The 18,961-nt window shown below is 44.8% G+C and overlaps 1 protein-coding gene across 1 annotated transcript in view; it reads right to left on the minus strand.

Annotated features, from left to right (window-relative positions):
• Window positions 1-6,145: 6,145 nt before the first annotated feature.
• LOC130125269 (nesprin-1-like) overlaps window positions 6,146-18,961 on the minus strand; it is a 63,180-nt gene continuing 50,364 nt past the window's right edge. The window contains 10 exon segments of the mRNA XM_056294797.1: window positions 6,146-7,745; window positions 9,330-9,388; window positions 10,236-10,325; window positions 11,234-11,512; window positions 11,898-12,026; window positions 12,393-12,599; window positions 14,093-14,304; window positions 14,903-15,029; window positions 16,176-16,312; window positions 17,850-18,171. Coding sequence (XP_056150772.1) covers window positions 7,469-7,745; window positions 9,330-9,388; window positions 10,236-10,325; window positions 11,234-11,512; window positions 11,898-12,026; window positions 12,393-12,599; window positions 14,093-14,304; window positions 14,903-15,029; window positions 16,176-16,312; window positions 17,850-18,171 — 1,839 coding nt within the window. The 3' untranslated portion in view covers window positions 6,146-7,468.

An 18,961-nucleotide genomic window follows, 5' to 3' on the forward strand; every position in this document is an offset into this window, starting at 1 on the left:
GTAAAGAAAAACGTGCTAGTGGTGTATGAGTTAGTTCCGGAAGCGTACCGCCAGCAATTCCGGTCCCTAAAAAGAAAAAGTGATTAATCTTTTCTGGAGTTAGCTAAGAGACGGGAGTTGGTGTTAGGCAGGTTGGTGTTAGGCTGGCCACTTTTGAAGGCGTCTGTGGATTTGTGCTAGTGGAACAGTTTAAGGCGTGTGCCCCAGCCCATAGAAATGTATCTTAATGAGCGGGACGAGAAAGATCTCGGCGAAGCAGCCACATTAGCTGACCAGTAGGAGCTAACTCGCCGTAGCATGTCTGATAGAGGAAGATCTTTCAGACAAGATAAGGAAGCTGAACGACATCATGGTGCGGCAGGGAAAAATGCTTCTGGCTTTAAGAAGTTTTCTGACCGACCTCAACGGGTCCAGGCTAACCTCCTCGAACTGAGGTTTATTGCTTCTATTGTAAAAAAAAAAAAAAAAAAACCCCGGCTACATTAAGTCTGTTTGCCGGAGGTTGCAGCACAAGGAGGCTAGTAAGCCCGCAGCCTGTGTAGGTGTTTTGCATCAAACTTGTAGTAGAATCTGGGGGGGTTGTGGATCCCTCTGAGGAGGAACTACTGTAACCGGTTATTTTCTTGCCCGGTGCGGGATTCGATACGGGGTGTACTGCACCACAAGGCGACATCACTAACGGCTCGGCTAAAGGGTCAGACCCGTTAGCTAGGGACTAACGTGTCTTATTAGTAGTTTACACTACTAAAAGATTACACGGGCTTTGTATCTCAGGGTACAGTTGCAGTGTCTGGGGATGGTCCGGAGGTCCCAGTTAAGGTGCTTAGAGATTCTGGAGCAGCCCATTCACTACTTCTGAAAGGAGTGTTGGATTTACCACCGCCCACCGCCACTGGGGTGTTGGTTGTGGTCAAGGGGGTTAGTGACCGTTACGTTCTCGCTCCTAAGCACAGATTTTTTTTGTGTGAAACTGAGCTGGTGACTAAGGTAGTGGCCGTGGGAGTTATAGACACTCCCAGGGAAAGGTGTTACCTTCCTTTTAGTTAATGTCCTGGCAGGCACTCGGGTGCACCCAAGTAACCCCGAAGACGCTCCAGCAAAGGTAGTTCCGCGTGAAAGTGTTACCCCTATTGTGCAGGAACAGCCATGTGAAGCACCACAAGGCCCGGGTAGAGGCTCAGGTAGAGGAACCTCCTGTCGAGCCTGTCTGACACATTTTTGGCTCAGATGCCTGGAATGGAGGAAGGCAGTCGGGTTACTTGAGAAGCTCTGGTTAAAGCTCAGTGTGAGCAGCCCTCTATAGTAGCCCTCGGGAAGACAGCCATGTCGTTAGAAGAAAGCCAAGAGGTAGCCACAGGGCACAGGGTACTATTTACATCATGGTGTCCTAATGCGGAAGTGGCGCCCACTGCGCCGCCCAGCTGACGAACAGTGGACAGTGCTCTCACAGGTGGTGCAGTAGCTTCGGGAGAGAGGCGATGCGCTTGGCTCACGAGAGCGTTTGAGCCGGCCATCTTGGTGTCCGGAAGACGCAAGATTATACGCAATTTCTATTGGCTGGATGTACATAAGGATATGATGAATTACTGTAGATCCTGCCACAAAACTTGGAACACCATCTACAATGAACAGGACTGGCCGCTCACGGGAGCTGGGACGGTATTCTTCGGACCACTGAGAGGAGACGTCCTCGCGGGGGTCCCGAACCGGCTCACGGCTGCAGTGACGGTAAGCATAGCTGCCAGTTTACTCGCCTCTGTTTTCATATCAGTTCTGCGTTTGGTTTTCTCTGTTCATTTCACGTTGTGCTACTGCAATTGCAAGTTCCGGTTGTGTGCGTGTCGCCGCAGTACCATAACACTTAGCTTGCCCCGCTCCCGCGTCCTGTCAGACCGCCCTCGGTGTTTCATCTTCGGGCACAGCTCCGAGTAAGGCCGTGGTCCTTGGGTCCACCGGACGCAGCAATGCGATGATTGCAACTATTCCCAAATCCTCTGTGAATAGTACACATGGCCACTGTAACTCTAGTTAATGCCACTGTATTGTTTATAAGGGTGGGGATACCTGTAGTCAGTTAAGACTGAAGAGGTCACTTAGATGAGTGATGAAACGTACGTCAATAAACGTGCCCAGATGAACTGATTCAACTTTCTGTGATTTCCTTATCTGGATTATTGAGCACGCATAAAGACCTCACAAGCATCAATAGCTTGCTTGTGAGTTTGAAAAGTCCTCTATGCACCAGAAGGGAGAATATCTATCAGTGCCATGTTAGGCCGGGAGCCAGGACCAGCCCTTAGGATGTTTTCTGCTACCTTTTTTTCACTATTATTTCTTGTTAGCCTATACCTTGGGCCATCAGAAGTTGATAACGAGCACCCCCAACTCGGCCCCGTTTGGCCACAGGGGGCCAAAAACCCAATTTTTGGGCCATGTTCCTGGCAAAATTATGTATACATGCAAATATTAAGGTACTACAATGGCATAAATAGTCATACAAGAATGAAATTTGGCAGAGAGTATCCTGATACATAGGGGGAAGCAGGAAAATATGATTCTGGGGCTTGTTGCAACTCAATTTTAAGATATCACCCACACCATCCCCAAAAAGACAAAAAAAGTACTGTCCGCCTGACAAATTATCATCAAAATGATTATTCTTCAGCACTTTATGGTGAATATGTATGCCTCACTTGTGTATAGACAACTTCCCTAGTTCTTAAGCTTCAATTTGAGCCCAAGATGACCTTTCTATTTCAAAAATTACTCTTGCTGTGGCCGAAAGTCTTCTCTATACCTCAAATCAGAGAACATTTAATTTTTTAGTCACTAGCATTCCAAACGGGGCTAAGTGCAATTTATTGCATTTAACAGTATGTTCATATGTACTGCTTACTACTGCTATCTGAAGTGAACATGAAAAGTGAATACTAAAGAACCTGTAGGAAAACAAATGCTTTTAAATGGTGTCTCCATTCCAAAGCCACTTCGACCCATCCACTCCCTTGACAGTATCTTCGGCCTATACCTTTCAAGTAAGCTCCACAGCAATGGAATGTTCCAATGAGGATGATGTGCTTTTTATATTTTTCAGGTTCATTCCATATTAGAGGGTAGGCTTTCATGCAAACACCTAGGTCAAATGTACTGATGGTGTACTCTTGTCCAGCTTCAGAGGATGCGACTTGGCTGCATCTAAGGCATTCTTGAATGGTTGTCAAGTCGGTTATGGGAGCATTGATCATGGGATAATACCAAATTGTGGTGAGGCATTTTGGAGAACGGCCAGTAACAGACACCCAACCTGACAGACCAGGGATGTGCTGATCGCCGGAGTTGATTTTACGAGCAATGCCCCAAATTATATCACTCTGATGATTTTGAGTGGTATGTGGATGTGTTATTTGAATTGGGTGACTCCAAGTTAGCTGTTCAGATCGTTTCCGCTTGTAGTAAGTTGGCAACTCCTGAACAGGACTTTTAAATGATCGTTGTTTTTTTGGAGGTTGAGTGTTCGGATTAGTGTAGGCTGACTCTTGTGTAGGCTGTGTTGTGGTCAGGGCTGCTGCATCTGCACAGGACCCTTGATCTTGCTGGTAGATGCCTACAGTGGTATGAATGGACCCTGCCCCATATACATCTGATACTAGCTGATCAAAATTGTCCCAGTCACAATGGAAGACTGCTCCATCAGGTTGTCTCTTGATAACATCTGAGTTGCTGATTAATGAAGCACTTTCCACAATTGAATTTGCCAGAGCCGTTTCAAGTTCTACTGCAATGTGTAGGACTCACAGTGGCCAAGTCTATTTATCAGAGTGGTGATGCTCTTGGATCGGAAGAGATGGCGTAGTGTCATACATAGTAAGATGTGTTTCTTCATCTTCCATTGACCTGCTGTAACTGCTCTGCAGATGTCTTGAGAAATTGATGATGCCAGATTGTCCTCCCGATATGATAGCTTCCTCTCACCGCAGATTAGGTTTAAAACAAATTGGAAAACCTCAGAAGGAATCTCCTCTTTTGGGTCAGGGAGATCCTGAGCTCTAGGAGGCCAAGGGAGTGGTTCAGAATTTTTGAAGGCTTTTAGGATTTTCTTGTGAAGGTCATGGCTGATCTCTTTACTCCAATCAGTAATTCCCATCTCATAAGCTGAACGTACTGTTGTCTTCATAGATTCTTGGGATGTACAAAACACTAATGTGTCTTTGTATGGGCAAGATGAGAAGTCGATACTATCTTTGAGATCAGGACAGCATTCGATTTTTAGTCTCAGGTTATGGCTTGTTATCTGAGCAGGAGCTTCTTCTCCAAATTGTCTCAAGGTTTCATTATACAAAACAGTAAGATGAGCAAGTTTCACAACCTGACCCTTTTGAATAACTTCTGTTTTTATATGAACATACACCCCATTGAAAGCTTTACCGATCATTCCCTTCTTTGTAGTTATTTCATCCGCTGCAGCTGTAGTGTCAGGCTGAGGTGCTCGCTTTACTAAGTACTGCTTGCAACAGCAGTCATGAAATTGAGCCTCCTTAGCAAATAAATCAACTCCCTGGATTTTGCACAACAAATCTTCATCACCTAGTTCCATAGCTTTTTGCTCAATATTTTTGTATGCATTTGATTGGAATTTCTGCAAGCTATATCTATTGCCAGAAGCTTGCTTCACTGTGCCACTTTTGCAGAATATGCAATAATTTCCAAACAAAACGGAAGAATCCACATGCTCACGTGTTGGTCTAGTAGCGTATTTTTCTGCTTGACAATTTCTTGCTAAAGCACGGTTAGCATTACAGAAAAAAATGCGACGACAGTTTTCATGATACCCACAATCAGCAGATAATTCATCAGGAATTGAGTCACAAACATCTGGCATGCCACCACAGTCAGACGTTTGTGTCAAAAGTTTGTTTTTCGTGTCGTGGATTTCAGTAAATGCATTAAATGGATCAGCCTTAGAAGAAAAGGCTATAAACTTAACATTTACTGTCCCCTTACAACCATGCAGAATGCAATTTCCCAGAGGTGACTGGGGCGGTGGCTGTTTCTTCTGCTTTGAAGAACTCTGGCAAGGTGTCCGGTCTTCATAATCTTGTCGTCTCTTTGGCATCTTGACTGATTCATATACTGTAACAATGCAACCATCTTAAAATCAGTATTGCAATAATGAAATAGGGAGTACTATTCAGTGTGCCAATTCACATTGATTCAAATATAATGCTTTGCATTACAATTATTTCTCTTATCACCTCAAATGTGCAGACTGATAGTATTCCAACTGTAGCTACAACACACCTCATGAGTATTGCAATCGCGCTAGCTTGATTGCAGAATTGTGCTTGCTAGCTAGCTAAAACTAAAGAGACTAGCTTAAATCATGTTAAGGTGGTTAAATATCAGTTTAATAAATATTCTAATCATTGTTACAATGCTTAGTCACTGGTCTAGAACCTAATACATACCTTCAATCTGTGGTGGCCTTGTGGTATTCAGGCTGCTTCTGATACAGCCCACAGTTACCATGGCAATAGAAATTATACATATCTGCTTTTTTCATATTTGAGGTACTGTAGGCCTATAGTGAAGACTTTCGGCCACAGCAAGAGTAATATTTGAGATAGAAAGGTCATCTTGGGCTCAAATTGAAGCTTAAGAACTAGGGAAGTTGTCTATACACAAGTGAGGCATATATATTCACCATAAAGTGCTGAAGAATAATCATTTTGATGATAATTTGTCAGGCGGACAGTACTTTTTTGTCTTTTTGGGGATGGTGTGGGTGATATCTTAAAATTGAGTTGCAGCAAGCCCCAGAATCATATTTTCCTGCTTCCCCCTATGTATCAGGATACTCTCTGCCAAATTTCATTCTTGTATGACTATTTATGCCATTGTAGTACCTTAATATTTGCATGTACATAATTTCGCCAGGAACATGGCTCAAAAATTGGGTTTTTGGCCCCCTGTGGCCAAACGGGGCCGAGTTGGGGGTGCTCGTTATCAACTTCTGATGGCCCAAGGTATAGGCTAACAAGAAATAATAGTGAAAAAAAGGTAGCAGAAAACATCCTGAGGGCTGGTCCTGGCTTCCGGCCTATGTTATTATAAAAGGCAACTTTGACAGCAAGAAAACAAGGAAACACACATTTGATATTTTATTGTATGCAAAGGGAGTATTTTTCAGGAAGTTAGCATTAACAAACTGTACATACATAAATAACCATTTTCATATTTCATTATTTTTACAGTTTTGATTTTAAGAGCACGGTAATTCTGATGTCTCCATCACTTCAGAATCATTCATATTACCGCTATTATTACAAAGCACACTATCTGATGTCATGTCCACCTACTTCAACACCGCTAGTGATTGTCCGGCTTTCTTAAAAGCCGGGTGCTCTTAAGTGCATGCTCAAACAGAAGGTAAAAAAATAGCCGCCTGTATTCAAAGGCATTTGAAATACCAATATACAAATTGACTTGAATCTCTCAACAAGCCAGCTTACATTTTGTTGCAGTTGCACCAATCGATTAAATACTGAAATTCGAAAAACACAAATACTTTTGTTTTTGGGAAAAAAAAGTTGCTGGCTATCTACTGATGGTTTCAGTACAGTACCTCATCAGGGTTTGCATCAGTACTACAGGTTCAAAGTTCAGCTCAATCATGATACGAAGAGTTAATTGTACCAAAAGCTGTACAGCTGTTTGGTAGGAGACAATCATAACCTGAAACCCACCGTAGAGTATCTGGTATAACACAGTGGTCTGTCAACGAAAGCATTAAGTTGCCTTACATGCTTGAAAAAGCACTATATTTTGTTTTAGTTTTGTGTTATTCGGTCATTTTGTTGAGAATACGTGTAACTTTAAATAACATTCTGAGTCATTGTTGAATGCTCTTCATATTTAGGACCTTGTTTGGTTCTCAAACTTTTGCCTATTCTACAGTTTACAGGTATGACATCCTTCATATTACGGCGGTGCCGTAGCTTCGCCGACAATCTAAGAAACAATTGACGACAAAATAATGAAGTAGCAGCACTGATTTCAATGGACAAACAGCTCAGTTGACTTTGGCTCCCTACGTAGAGTACATAAATAATGCTTTGTTTTTCATTGATTCTGCAAGTTTCTTCGGAAACTTCCCAAAAAAAAAAAAAAAATATATATACACACACACTTAAGTCAGGATAATAAAAAACACGATTATTTGGAGTTGGGGAAGTTCCAGGCCAAAGTCCATTAATCCTGGCGATGGAAACTGGGTTGACAGAGTCAGTGAAACTCTTCAAAACAGAAGGTATCTTTCGTTGGGGGGTGGGTGGATCTGAGCCTTTGAATAAGTTTTTAAAGGTATTGCTCCCCAAGGGGAAAGAGTATTTTGCTACAGGGCACATGTGGAAAAAGGAGACATTCATACGAGTCAGTGGAGTCCTTGGCAAAGCGTAGGTAGCTGGACGGCTCATATGGGCGGAGGTCCGTTGGTGTAGCGTAGCATGGGATGGAAGGAGCGGGCGAAGTTGTTGGCATTGTGGCAGCTGTAGTCCTTCTCAGTCATGGGCACCATGCAGGCCAGACCGATGAGGAGTAGGAGTAGCAGCTGGACAGGGAGCGCGGCCTTGAGGACCCGCAGCAGGAAGGACTGGCCCTTTGAAGAGGAGGACTTGGAGGAGGACAGACCATCTGGGGAGTCAGAAAGGAAGGAAGCGCAACCACCGGCGCCTGGTGATCTGGTCCGGCTGCAGCGAGACAGAAAAAGAACTTAAATAGAACACATTTGGTAATACATACTCCACAGTGATAAGGAAATGAGAGAAACAATGCAAATACATCCATGTCCAGCAGGCTGACAGAAATAGAGTTAGCTTGAGAAAGTTAAAAACCATAGACAACACTAGAAAGCTCACACACGCTAGTACATAAAACGTGTTTGCACACCCACACTCAGAAACGTATGCACACAATAAACCATAGGTTAGTTAACGCCATATAACTGAAAATCAAGCCGGAGGATTCCTAGATATCTGGCTCTGTCTCTCGTAAAATGTTCTGGCTTTGGAGCCGAGTGTGTGAGGGTTCAATGTCACATCTCATTCCAAAGAGAAGAAGGAATGCCAAATGCCTCTCCAGAGACCTCCAGTGCTGGAGCCAAGACGCAGGAGGAGGAACACCATGTTCCTAGTCTGACTCATCCTCGCTGGGCTGATGGAGGCACAGACATCCTGAGACTACTCCAAACCCACACTTCCAAATGAACTGAATCTTATCAACTAGATGGCTCATGTAGAGGAAGTATGAGCAACGTCAGCAGTGGCGTGTGTGTGGGGTGTCCATGCTTTATGGTCATAAACTTCACGTCTCCATAGCAACCAGCCCCTCTTTGCTGGATTTCATTTTTCAGAACTAATTAGCAAGTAGTTGGGAGATTATGATGGTCTCCACTTCTTATATACACAAGAGACTTTAAGAGGAACCTAAATTTATTATTTCTGCCATGCCTATAGTGACAGTGTTAATAGACAACAATTTTTACTTGGTCTACATGCTTGGTGTTATCCAAAACAGAAAACACAAAGTTGGTTTGGAAATGATGCAGGAGGTAGAGGTCGGTAAAGCTAGTGGTCTGAAAACGGACAGCGGGAGATAAGACAGCAAGGGAGACCACAGGAAGGAATGCATAAGATCCTGCTTAGAATGAAAAAGAGGAAGGAAATATACAACTGACAAAAGAGGGGGAGGAGGAGAATTAAGAATCAGATGATGCCATCTTGTGGGACAGAAGAGTATTACAAGGTTACCCTGAAAAGTGAAATAACAAAAAGTACGACAAACGCTTGACAGCGCCATTCAAAAAAAGCAAGGAAGAGCAGCAAAGCCAATGAATGCACAGAAATCCCCCCAATAAAACACTTCCATTTCAAGGAGAAAGGGAGCTGCCTTGTGTAGGCCATTCCCCACTCATTCAACAGGTGGTAACGTGGTTTCTGGGACCAGGGAGGATCATGGAACACAGGCCTCAAGGTCTACATTAGGACATGGAGACTAACACTCAAAGTGGAATTGATTATCCCTCAGCAATTTAACCTTTCACGAAATTTGAGCTCTTTTTTTCCAATCAGTATCATGAGAAAAGTATGACTGATTACTTATTAGTTGATTGACTTTGGAGGAAAGGGGGGAGGGTGCATGGGAGATGGCGGAGGCGTTAATAAGTCAAGAGCACTATATCTAATGAGCTGCACAGATAAATGGGGAGGGATTTAGGTGAGTGTGGCTCCGGTTCCATCATCCTCGCTGTGTTCGAGAATCCAGGAGAGAGGTACCTGTGGCGCGGGCCGCTCTCAGGGGGTCCTGCGTGGGCCTGACTACTTTTGCCCCGGGGCTGTACCATGTAATGAGCAGGGGGGGTAAAAGAAAAGAAACAATGTTTCAGTCCAGGGCAAATTAAGAACAAGCTTCAGATGAGAGAAAAACAAATAACATAAAGAGAGCAGTAAACATCGCTTAAGGAGAGAGAATATTAACGACCAAAGAGCAGCAACATAATCAATGTGGTGGCAGACTATCAGAACCAAGAAATCTGGCTTCTCAAGCTAAATCCACAGAAATGTCAAGATATTTACTAAGCCGAACAAGTAAAATAGGTAAAATAACTGTTCGTTACTCAGTCACGGGCCCCTCAGAATGTGACACGTTTTAGAAAAGAGCAATTTTCACAAAATGTAACTGGTAAAATTATTTTTTCCATAATTATGTAGTAAGCAGGAAAAAAATTAAATAGAAAAGCCAGTTTTTCTTGTACATTTTTTTTTCTCTGTGGATAAACATGGCGTGGATAGCAAAAAACATTTCAAAATGGGGAGGGTGGGGCAGAAACTCATCTTTTGGGGAAACATGTCAGCAGGGCAGCCTGAAGCAACTGACGGGGTATAAAAGGGGACAAGCACTTGTATCGACCATAAAAAAAAGGGGGTGGTGAAGAAGGGGCTATCTATGAACGGAAGTATCTACATGCAATTGGAGAAAAAGGGGAGAGGGAATATACAGTGTCTAGAATTTGACTTAACATTTCTGGGGCAGTGCTAGTCTAATGGGGAAAATCACAGAAGCTACACTGGAGGGGGATGTAGCACCATATCTCCTACACAGCAGCTGCGCTATAAGAGGCTAGCAACCGCCCCCCCGCCCCCCCCCAAAAAAAATCAGGGCAGTATGACGGGATACATTACCGATTGCCTGTGGTAAGGGATGGCGCTCTCTGACACGAGACCACTTGACCTGCTGTCTGACTTGTCTACAGTAGGTGGCGATAGAGAGTCCTGTGAAATGCAGTACAATGGAAAACGACGTTGTGTCATAGTCTACGTAGTCCACTCATAAATAAAGGCAACTATTGGCAAATGTTGCTTAGTGCCAGATTCTGTGACTGGGGCTTACTTTTAATACATCGGACATAAAACTGCCATTTGTTAAAAGTATTTTTATGGTAAATGTATTTGATCAATACTTATCCACTGGGTAGCTGACAGGTGTATTCCTTACTACTTTCTGTACAAGAACACTGTTCTACTGTAATACTCATTGCCTGTCCAACAGAATCAGCACATTGTCATCACATCCCGAATAGATAACCCAATGACTTATTAATAACGGATAGAAATCATGGATTTCAGCTTTGTTTTTTGTTTTACCCCCCCCCCCTTTTTCTCCCCAGTTGTATCCAGCCAATTACTCCACTCTTCCAAGCCTTCCCGGTCACTGCTCCACCCCCTCTGCCAATCTGGGGAGGGCTGCAGACTACCACATGCCTCCTCTGATACATGTGGAGTCGCCAGCTGCTTCTTTTCAGCTGACAATGAGGAGTTTCGCCAGGGGGACGTAGCGCGTGGGAGGATCATGCTATTCCCCCCAGTCCCCCCTCCCCCCTGAACAGGCGCCCCGACTGACCAGAGGAGGCGCTAGTGTAGCAACCAGGACACATACCCACATCCAGCTTCCCACCCATAGACATGGCCAATTGTGTCCGTAGGGACACCCGACCAAGCTGGAGGCAACACGGGGATTCGAACTGGGATCCCCGTGTTGGTAGGCAATGGAATAGAGCACTATGCAACCCGGAAGCACCCACGGATTTAAGCTTTAATGAAAATACAAAGAGTACTACCTACTACAGGAAGAAAATGACAACTTTATGATGAGATTCAGCAGATTCTGTCTGTAAATGCACCTGTTGTGTGTTGTCCGTGGTCTCAAGCCTTCTCTCTAGGCCATCTAGGTCGGCACTGACCTCCTTCAGGAGCAGTCTCAGTCTGTTCCAGATCACATGCACCTTCTCTTGAGCCTCCAGACGCTCACTGCCCTCCATCCGCTCCTCTGCTGGGGCCGGACCTGAAGCCAGGTGCTTTAGTAACAGAGTCTGAGGCTGAGTATGGACCAGCAGCTGGGCTGACACCTCCTGGAGCGAAGACACCTTCTGCTGGGAGTCCAGCAGCTCTCGTTTGATTTGCTGGAAGTCAAGGATGAAGGAGTCAAGTGAATAATGGTTACGGTTATGGTTCATTGGTCTTGTTGTAGTATTGGCTATAGCAGGGGTTCTGAAACTCTCATATCCAAGACCCCCAGAAAGATCCACATTAATCTTGAACACTTTCTTTGGGACATGGTCTGATGAAGTATGTGTATGGAGACAGAATATAACTGTGCAGGATTATAGACCTGTCTATACTGTTGGTCTTCAGATAACAACACTGGAGAATTAAAGGAACAGTGAAAGTGCTGTCATTGTTGTACATTCTTACCACTGGGCTAACTTCTAGGAGGGGAAAATAAAGGTGAAATGAAACTATTTCTGGGAACAACCTGCAACCTTCTCAAGCAAGAAATAAGCGTACTGTGAGTGTCCTGTGGTGTGCCCGTAGTGTTTCTCGATCCAGTTTTGGAGGGATGGGCACCACCTCGTTCCTTCTGCGTTCGATGTTCTCAAGCCACAGCAGCAGCCCATGGCTCATCTCATGGAACTCCTGAGGAGAGGGATCGAAAAGTAGATGTGGCTTAGTTATTTCTGTTGCGTTGTTTCCTAAATTACTCCCCTCACTATTTTTTCTCCTTTCAAGTTTACCTTTCTTTGCTTTTCTGCATGAATAATAGTTTCAAGTTTGTCACATATGAAAGCAAATTTACACTTATTCTCATAAAGAAATGCTTGTAATATCCATCCAAATGTATGAAACTGACTCAAAAGTCTTATTGTTTTTTAATGTCACTGGTATGCACCTAAACTTTTCAAGGTAGGAGATTTGGACTGTGCAAGTGTGTGTGTGTGATCTCCTAATTTGACCACTCTTATCAGTGTGTGTGTGTGTGTGTGCGTGTGTCTTCTCTTGAACCTGACACTGCATCAGCGCCCTCTGTAGCTCCTGCCTCCAGTCCTCTAAAGTGGAGCCCAGCCGGTCCCACCGCGAGTTCATCTCCTTCAGCCCATCCCTCAGCTCCCACGCGTCCTCAGAGTCAGGCTCCGATTGGAGGAAATCGGCACTACTCAGGTTGATTGACAGAACCTCAGACTTGTGGGCATCCATACCCTTTTGCAGCTCCTGGGGAGAACGGTTGACAAGTAAGTGTTCACTGCAGCATCTACACATGTTGGCAATAAGATCAGTCAGAATACCAAATAGTACGCCTGCCTTCATACAAAACAATAACACTTGAAAGTGTTTTGTGTTTGTGTTAATTACATTACCGCTCTAATATTTTTGTGTGGCGTGTGGGTAGATGTTGATTCATGAAAGGGCAGCTGTGGACAGCTTTCCTGGGAGCTAGTATATTTGCTATTTCAGGCATTTTGATTGTTTTGCTGCAAACTGTGCATTTGCATCTTTATTGCAGTGTATTTATTAACTTTTCTGACCACAACAAACCAAAGTCGACGCAGTGGAAGTAACATCGAAAAAGAATGTTGTAAACCGCCAAATAACTTTACTGTCAAAAAGAGGTGGACACATATTTTAAACAAAATCTGATCTAAGCACCACCACAATGGCACCAGTTAACAGCGATAATGAAACCAAGCACTAACAGTGCAGTGAGCAGGTCCTTGGAGGTTGGTACAAGGTAGATGTAGGTCAGAAGAGCCCTGCAGGGGTCAAAATGGTGTATTTTTAGAGTGTTGAAATCTCATCTGACGCTCTGTAGAATGCCGACACGGGGCTATTTCTGTTTGGAAATGTGTGTTTTAGAGGAAAGGTGCAGAGCCGAGCTTGTGAGTGCACAGCACGTGGCTAGACAGCCAGCACACCAGTGGTATCTTATTACAACCTTCACAGCTCTACTAGGTACACTTAAAGAGAGAGAGAGGTGGACAGGATACTTTTTTTCTCCTCCCCAATTGTACCTGGCCAATCACCCCACTCTTCTGAGCCGTCCCGGTCACTGCTCCACCCCCTCTGTCGATCTGGGGAGGGCTGCAGACTACCACATGCCTCCTCTGATACATGTGGAGTCGCCAGCCGCTTCTTTTCACCTGACAGTGAGGAGTTTCGCCAGGAGAACATAGCGCGTGGGAGGATCACGCTATTCCCCCCAGTTCCCCCTGACCAGAGGAGGCGCTAGTGCAGCGACCAGGACACATACCCACATCCAGCTTCCCACCCACAGACACGCAGCCAATTGTGTCTGTAAGGACGCCCGACCAAGTCGGAGGTAACACAAGGATCGAACCGGCGCTCCCCGTGTTGGTAGGCATCTGCTATGCTACCCATGGGTAGCATACAACAAAGGCTAAACAAAATCACTGAAATGGAACAGATTTTTTTTTTCACATTTTATAAATAACTGGAGATTTTACATATGTGTCAAAGACACTTAAGATTTTAAGATTTAAACAAGATTCTGTGTTGTGTTCCCTGCCTACAGACCAAACTATGTTGGAACAAACTTGAATTCTATTTAACTTATTTTAAGGAACTCATATGCAAGGACAACTTATCCTTTCAGTCTTTTTTTGAGGCAAACCAGTTTTTGCTAAAGTTGTGTTACCATGCAGATGTGCGCGCACAACACCCCCAACCCCACCCACAAACACACTCACCTTGAGCTTCTTGATCCGCTGCTGGATGGTGTGTATGTCAGTGCTGATGTCCAGGCCTCTGAGCTGGCTGAGTTCGGCCTCAGACTGGCCCAGCCAGGCCCTCATGGTCTGCAGGTCTGAGATCAGCTGTTGCCATTGCTGCAGGTTCTGCTTAGGCCTGTGCTTCTCGCTCAAAGACTGAGCCTGTATCAATTCCCAGCGTTCGATCACACCTGGAAACAAAAGTTGGAGTTAACACCTCATTCATTTGATACAGAACTAAGAGACAACCTAAAGTAATTTTAGCAGTATTTTCAACAAGTATTATAACTCATCGTTTTATCACTTGCTAAACATAAGTATAACTCAGTTTTCATGCTGAGGAAGCCATTTCTACTGACATACCTCTAGCGATGTTCTCATGAAGACAACCCCCTCTTTAATCACAATATTGATTACTGCAGATAGACTAAATTATCTGTTTAAAAGCCCAGAACACAGTGTGAAAATAATATCAGGGGCAAAATTCCTCTTCTGTAAGTTTCTTTAAAATGACAGTAAGGAAATACTACTGGCTACAGGTTCCTATATAATAGTTAACTGTGATGGCTGACCATTTGTTAACTTCTATATAAAGCTGTACCTTGTCCTGCTATATATATATATATATATATATATATATGTGTGTGTGTGTGTGTGTGTGTGTGTGTGTGTGTGTCTGTGTGCACAAAAAGGGTAAATGTTTTACCAAAATACAACATGACTTTAAACTTCAGATATCTTTACTAGTTCTTGGTAGCATGTGTACATGTGCTTGTGTGTGTGTCTGACCTGCACTCTGAGAGTCTGTGCTGATGGTGGTGGTGAGTCCAGGCATGTCCTCCTCCTCTTCGGTCAGCTCTCCTTCTGCTTTCTTAGCTGCTTCAAGACTGTTCCGACACTCACCCATCAGACGCATCTATAACAAACACAAGAGGATTTCCCTCATGATCTGATCATTTTAACAGTCGTGGCAGAATGTGTGCTGTCGCAGCTACCCCGAGTCGGCCTTGGGATCAGGTTTAAACTGTGGTTTCACACATTTTGCCACAAAAGGACTTTTCAAAAGATTTTCAGGACGTGCCCTTAGAAAAAACAAGTTATCCAAAAAGCTGATGAATAAATCTCAATTACTGCCTAGCAATCTGGTCAAATGCTGCAAAAAAAGGGCTGAATTAACATCAGCAGGTGGAGAATAGAACAGCACGTTTGGCACTCAGGTGTTCATTGAGCATAAATAAAGATAAAACCTACGCTGATCTCGCATGGCGGTCAGATTAACATTAAGTCTTATGAACTTATGTAGAAATATACATGTTTTACATCAATCGTTCCATCTCTACTCGAAAATAACATTCGCTGTGCATAGGCATGGTGGGGAAAAAACAATTTTCCTCCCTTTTTTCACCCCAATTGTACCCGGCCAATTATCCCACTCTTCCGAAATGTCCTGGTCGCTGCTCCACCCCCTCTGCCGATCCGGGGAGGGCTGCAGACTACCACATGCCTCCTCTGATACATGTGGAGTCACCAGCCACTTCTTTTCACCTGACAGTGAGGAGTTTCACCAGGGGGACGTAGCATGTGGGAGGATCGCGCTATTCCCCCCCAATTCCCCCTCCCCCACAAACAGGTGCCCCGACTGACCAGAGGAGGCACTAGTGCAGTGACCAGGACACATACCCACATCCGGCTTCCCACCCACAGACACAGCCAGTTGTGTTTGTAAGGACACCTGACCAAGGCGGAGGTAACACAGGGATTCGAACCGGTGTTCCCCGTGTTGATAGGCTGGTTGGTTGGTTGGTGTAAAAAGGTTTTATTTCTAGTTTTAGTGACATTCTTTTTTCCTTGATGTGAAAGTTTGTGCTTAGTGAGTGCCATGACTTTGGAGCATCTGACGTCGATTAAAAAAACCAAACAACATCATATGTGTTTTCAGCATTATATATGATTTGTTCTCTTGGTGTACAGATGCTGGATACAACATAGGAGATTTTTATCCCACCAGAGTGGCACCAGACTGGATTGAACAGAAAAGTCCATTAGAGTACATTGGACTCACATAGCCCATGTAAGTGGAGTCCAGTTCAGGGCTGGAGCCGTTAACGGTGGCCTCACTCTGCTGAAGGTGGTGCAGTCGCCCTGAATCCAGAGCCTGGTCCATCTGTCTGAGATGGGATTCAAGCTGGCTTGGTTCACCTGGACACGATTCACAAAAGGGTGGAGTAATTAGGGAAACGACGAAGGACGGCAACAGAACCATTTCATTGCTTCACACACTGTTTTCACATTGGCATGCTGTGGAAATAGACTGATGCAGACATATACAAAAGAAGACATGCATCAATGTGATGCACAAATGGCAAAAATGGTAAAAAAAAAAAAATTCAGTGGCATTCATGTTTTAAAGAATTAAACATAAGTATTAGCTGTCGGATAAAAGCAACCAAACTGCATACAAACAAACATTTAAAATGTGATGGCTGAGATTAATATTAGGTGAATAGGACCTCTGCATGCAACTGGTTTCATTTTCGCATGCTATTTTGCAGAGGATCGTTGCGTGATGGTGGAACATGCAGCTTAACTGATGCCTGCTAAAAAAAGGTGCAAGAATTGTGTTAAGGGGAAAATGTGCATTAGTTTTGACTCGGAGCACACCATGCCAGTTCATGAGGTGGTTTTTGTCATGAGCTGCTACTGTAAGTGAGCAGCCAAAGAGCTGTTGTTTCCTACCAGAGGAGGACCTCAGTGTGTTCTCAGTCAGTTTAATATAGGCCTCTGGGCTCTCTGGGATAACTACATCTGGGAAAAGAGACATATAGCACGCTACTTAACAATGTGTGTGATTGTACAGCGTATCTTTTCTGTGTGGTTGGTTGGTGGTTATTATTTGTCTTGTGACTGAATGTGTGTTAAGTGTGGTTAAGAAATGCTGCATATTTCAAAAGGTCAACAAGAGGCTGTTTTCCAGAGATACATCCGCAATAAAACCACCTAATACTTACAATGTGTATGTTTTTGTGTGTTATATCCGTCTTCATCTATTGCTCAGTGATTCAATATGTTTTGTTTTTTTAGCAAGATAGTATGTGAGTGAGCTTTTTGGATTCTAAATATTTGCAAATGTAAATGTGATAATTTATTTTAATTTAGTATTTTTGGTAAAACTACAATGGCAGACTAGTATTATTTCTTTTCTTTTTTTAAAAATTCAACCCCTTTTTCTCCCCAATTGTACCCGGCCAATTATCCCACTCTTCCGAGACGTCACGGTTGCTGCTGCACCCCCTCTGTCGATCCGGGGAGGGCTGCAGACTACCACATCCCTCCTCCAATACATGTGGAGTCACCAGCCGCTTCTTTTCACCTGACAGTGAGGAGTTTCACCAGGGGGACATAGCGTGTGGGAGGATCACGCTATTCCCCCCAGTTCCCCTCCCCCCCGAACAGGCGCCCCCAACCGACCAGAGGTGCTAGTGCAGCCAACACAACACATACCCACATCTGGCTTCCCATCAACAGACATGGCCAATTGTGTCTGTAGGCATGCCTGACCAAGCCGGAGGTAACATGGGGATTCGAACCGGCGTTCCCCGGTAGGTTCCCTGGTAGGCAACAGAATAGACCGCCACACCACTTGGACGCCCCAGACTAGCCTTATTTCTTATGTCTGTTGTCATGGTCGCCTCTATCCATTATCCCTCTATCATACAATCAGTGAATATAGACCAACCTGACAACACAGTGGCAGCCGTCCTGAGATACTCATCCTCCTGTTCCTGGCCCTGGCTCCTCTCGGCTCCCAGGCCCCGGCCCCTGGTGCTCTCCAAGTCTCTGCTCAGGTCATAGTCATGATCCCACTCTAGAGGGATGGAGTCCACGCTGGCAGGTGTGTCCCGCCCTGAGCGATCAGTTCGGACGAGGACAGCCGCACTTGAGGCCGGCCGGCTGGACGTGCGTGGCAGGGAAGAGTCGCCCCACTGGAGCTCAGACAGATCGCCTCCCTCCTCCATGTCCAGCTCCCTGTCCGAACCATCCAGCTCATCATCGGCCAGCTAGAAAGAAAAGGACAGCAAAGACAGAAAGAAAGACGAAGGAAGCTAAATATCATGATTTTTAAAAGCCATGTGTATTTTCTCCCCAATTGTATCTGGCCAATTACCACCCTCTTCCGAGCTGTCCCGGTCACTGCTCCACCCCCTCTGTCGATCCGGGGAGGGCTGCAGACTACCACATGCCTCCTCCAATACATGTGGAGTCACCAACCGCTTCTTTTCATCTGACAGTGAGAATTTCACCAAGGGGACATAGCCCGTGGGAGGATCATGCTATTCCTCCCAGTTCCCCCTCCCCCCTGAACAGGCATCCTGACCGACCAGAGGAGGTGCTAGTGCAGTGACCAGGACACATACCCACATCCGGCTTCCCATCTGCAGACACAGCCAATTGTGTCTGTAGGGACATCCGACAAAGCCGGAGGTAACACGGGGATTCAAACCGGTGATGTTGGTAGGCAACAGAATAGACCACTATGCTACCCGGACGCCCAACCATGTGTATTTCTACTGAAAGCCACTGACACTTGTGAGAGAGGTCCGGTGTATGAGAATCTGCTGTAGTCTCAGGTTGTTTTGAAATCGGTTGGGCTGATAAGCTTTGCTGACAGACAGCGCCAATGTCCTATCACAATGTGGGAGGTACACTGAGGCTAGCATGTGTGTAGTACAGCCTGTTAATGTGCCAAAACACTCGTGAGCATTCAGTTGTAGGTCAGCTGTTCGTGCCAAGCTATGCTAGACATGCTTTTAAATGACTCATGTCACAGGTGGTATAAGACAACCAAGT

The sequence above is a fragment of the Lampris incognitus genome, chromosome 15 (genome assembly GCF_029633865.1).
Source record: "Lampris incognitus isolate fLamInc1 chromosome 15, fLamInc1.hap2, whole genome shotgun sequence".
NCBI lineage: Eukaryota > Metazoa > Chordata > Actinopteri > Lampriformes > Lampridae > Lampris > Lampris incognitus.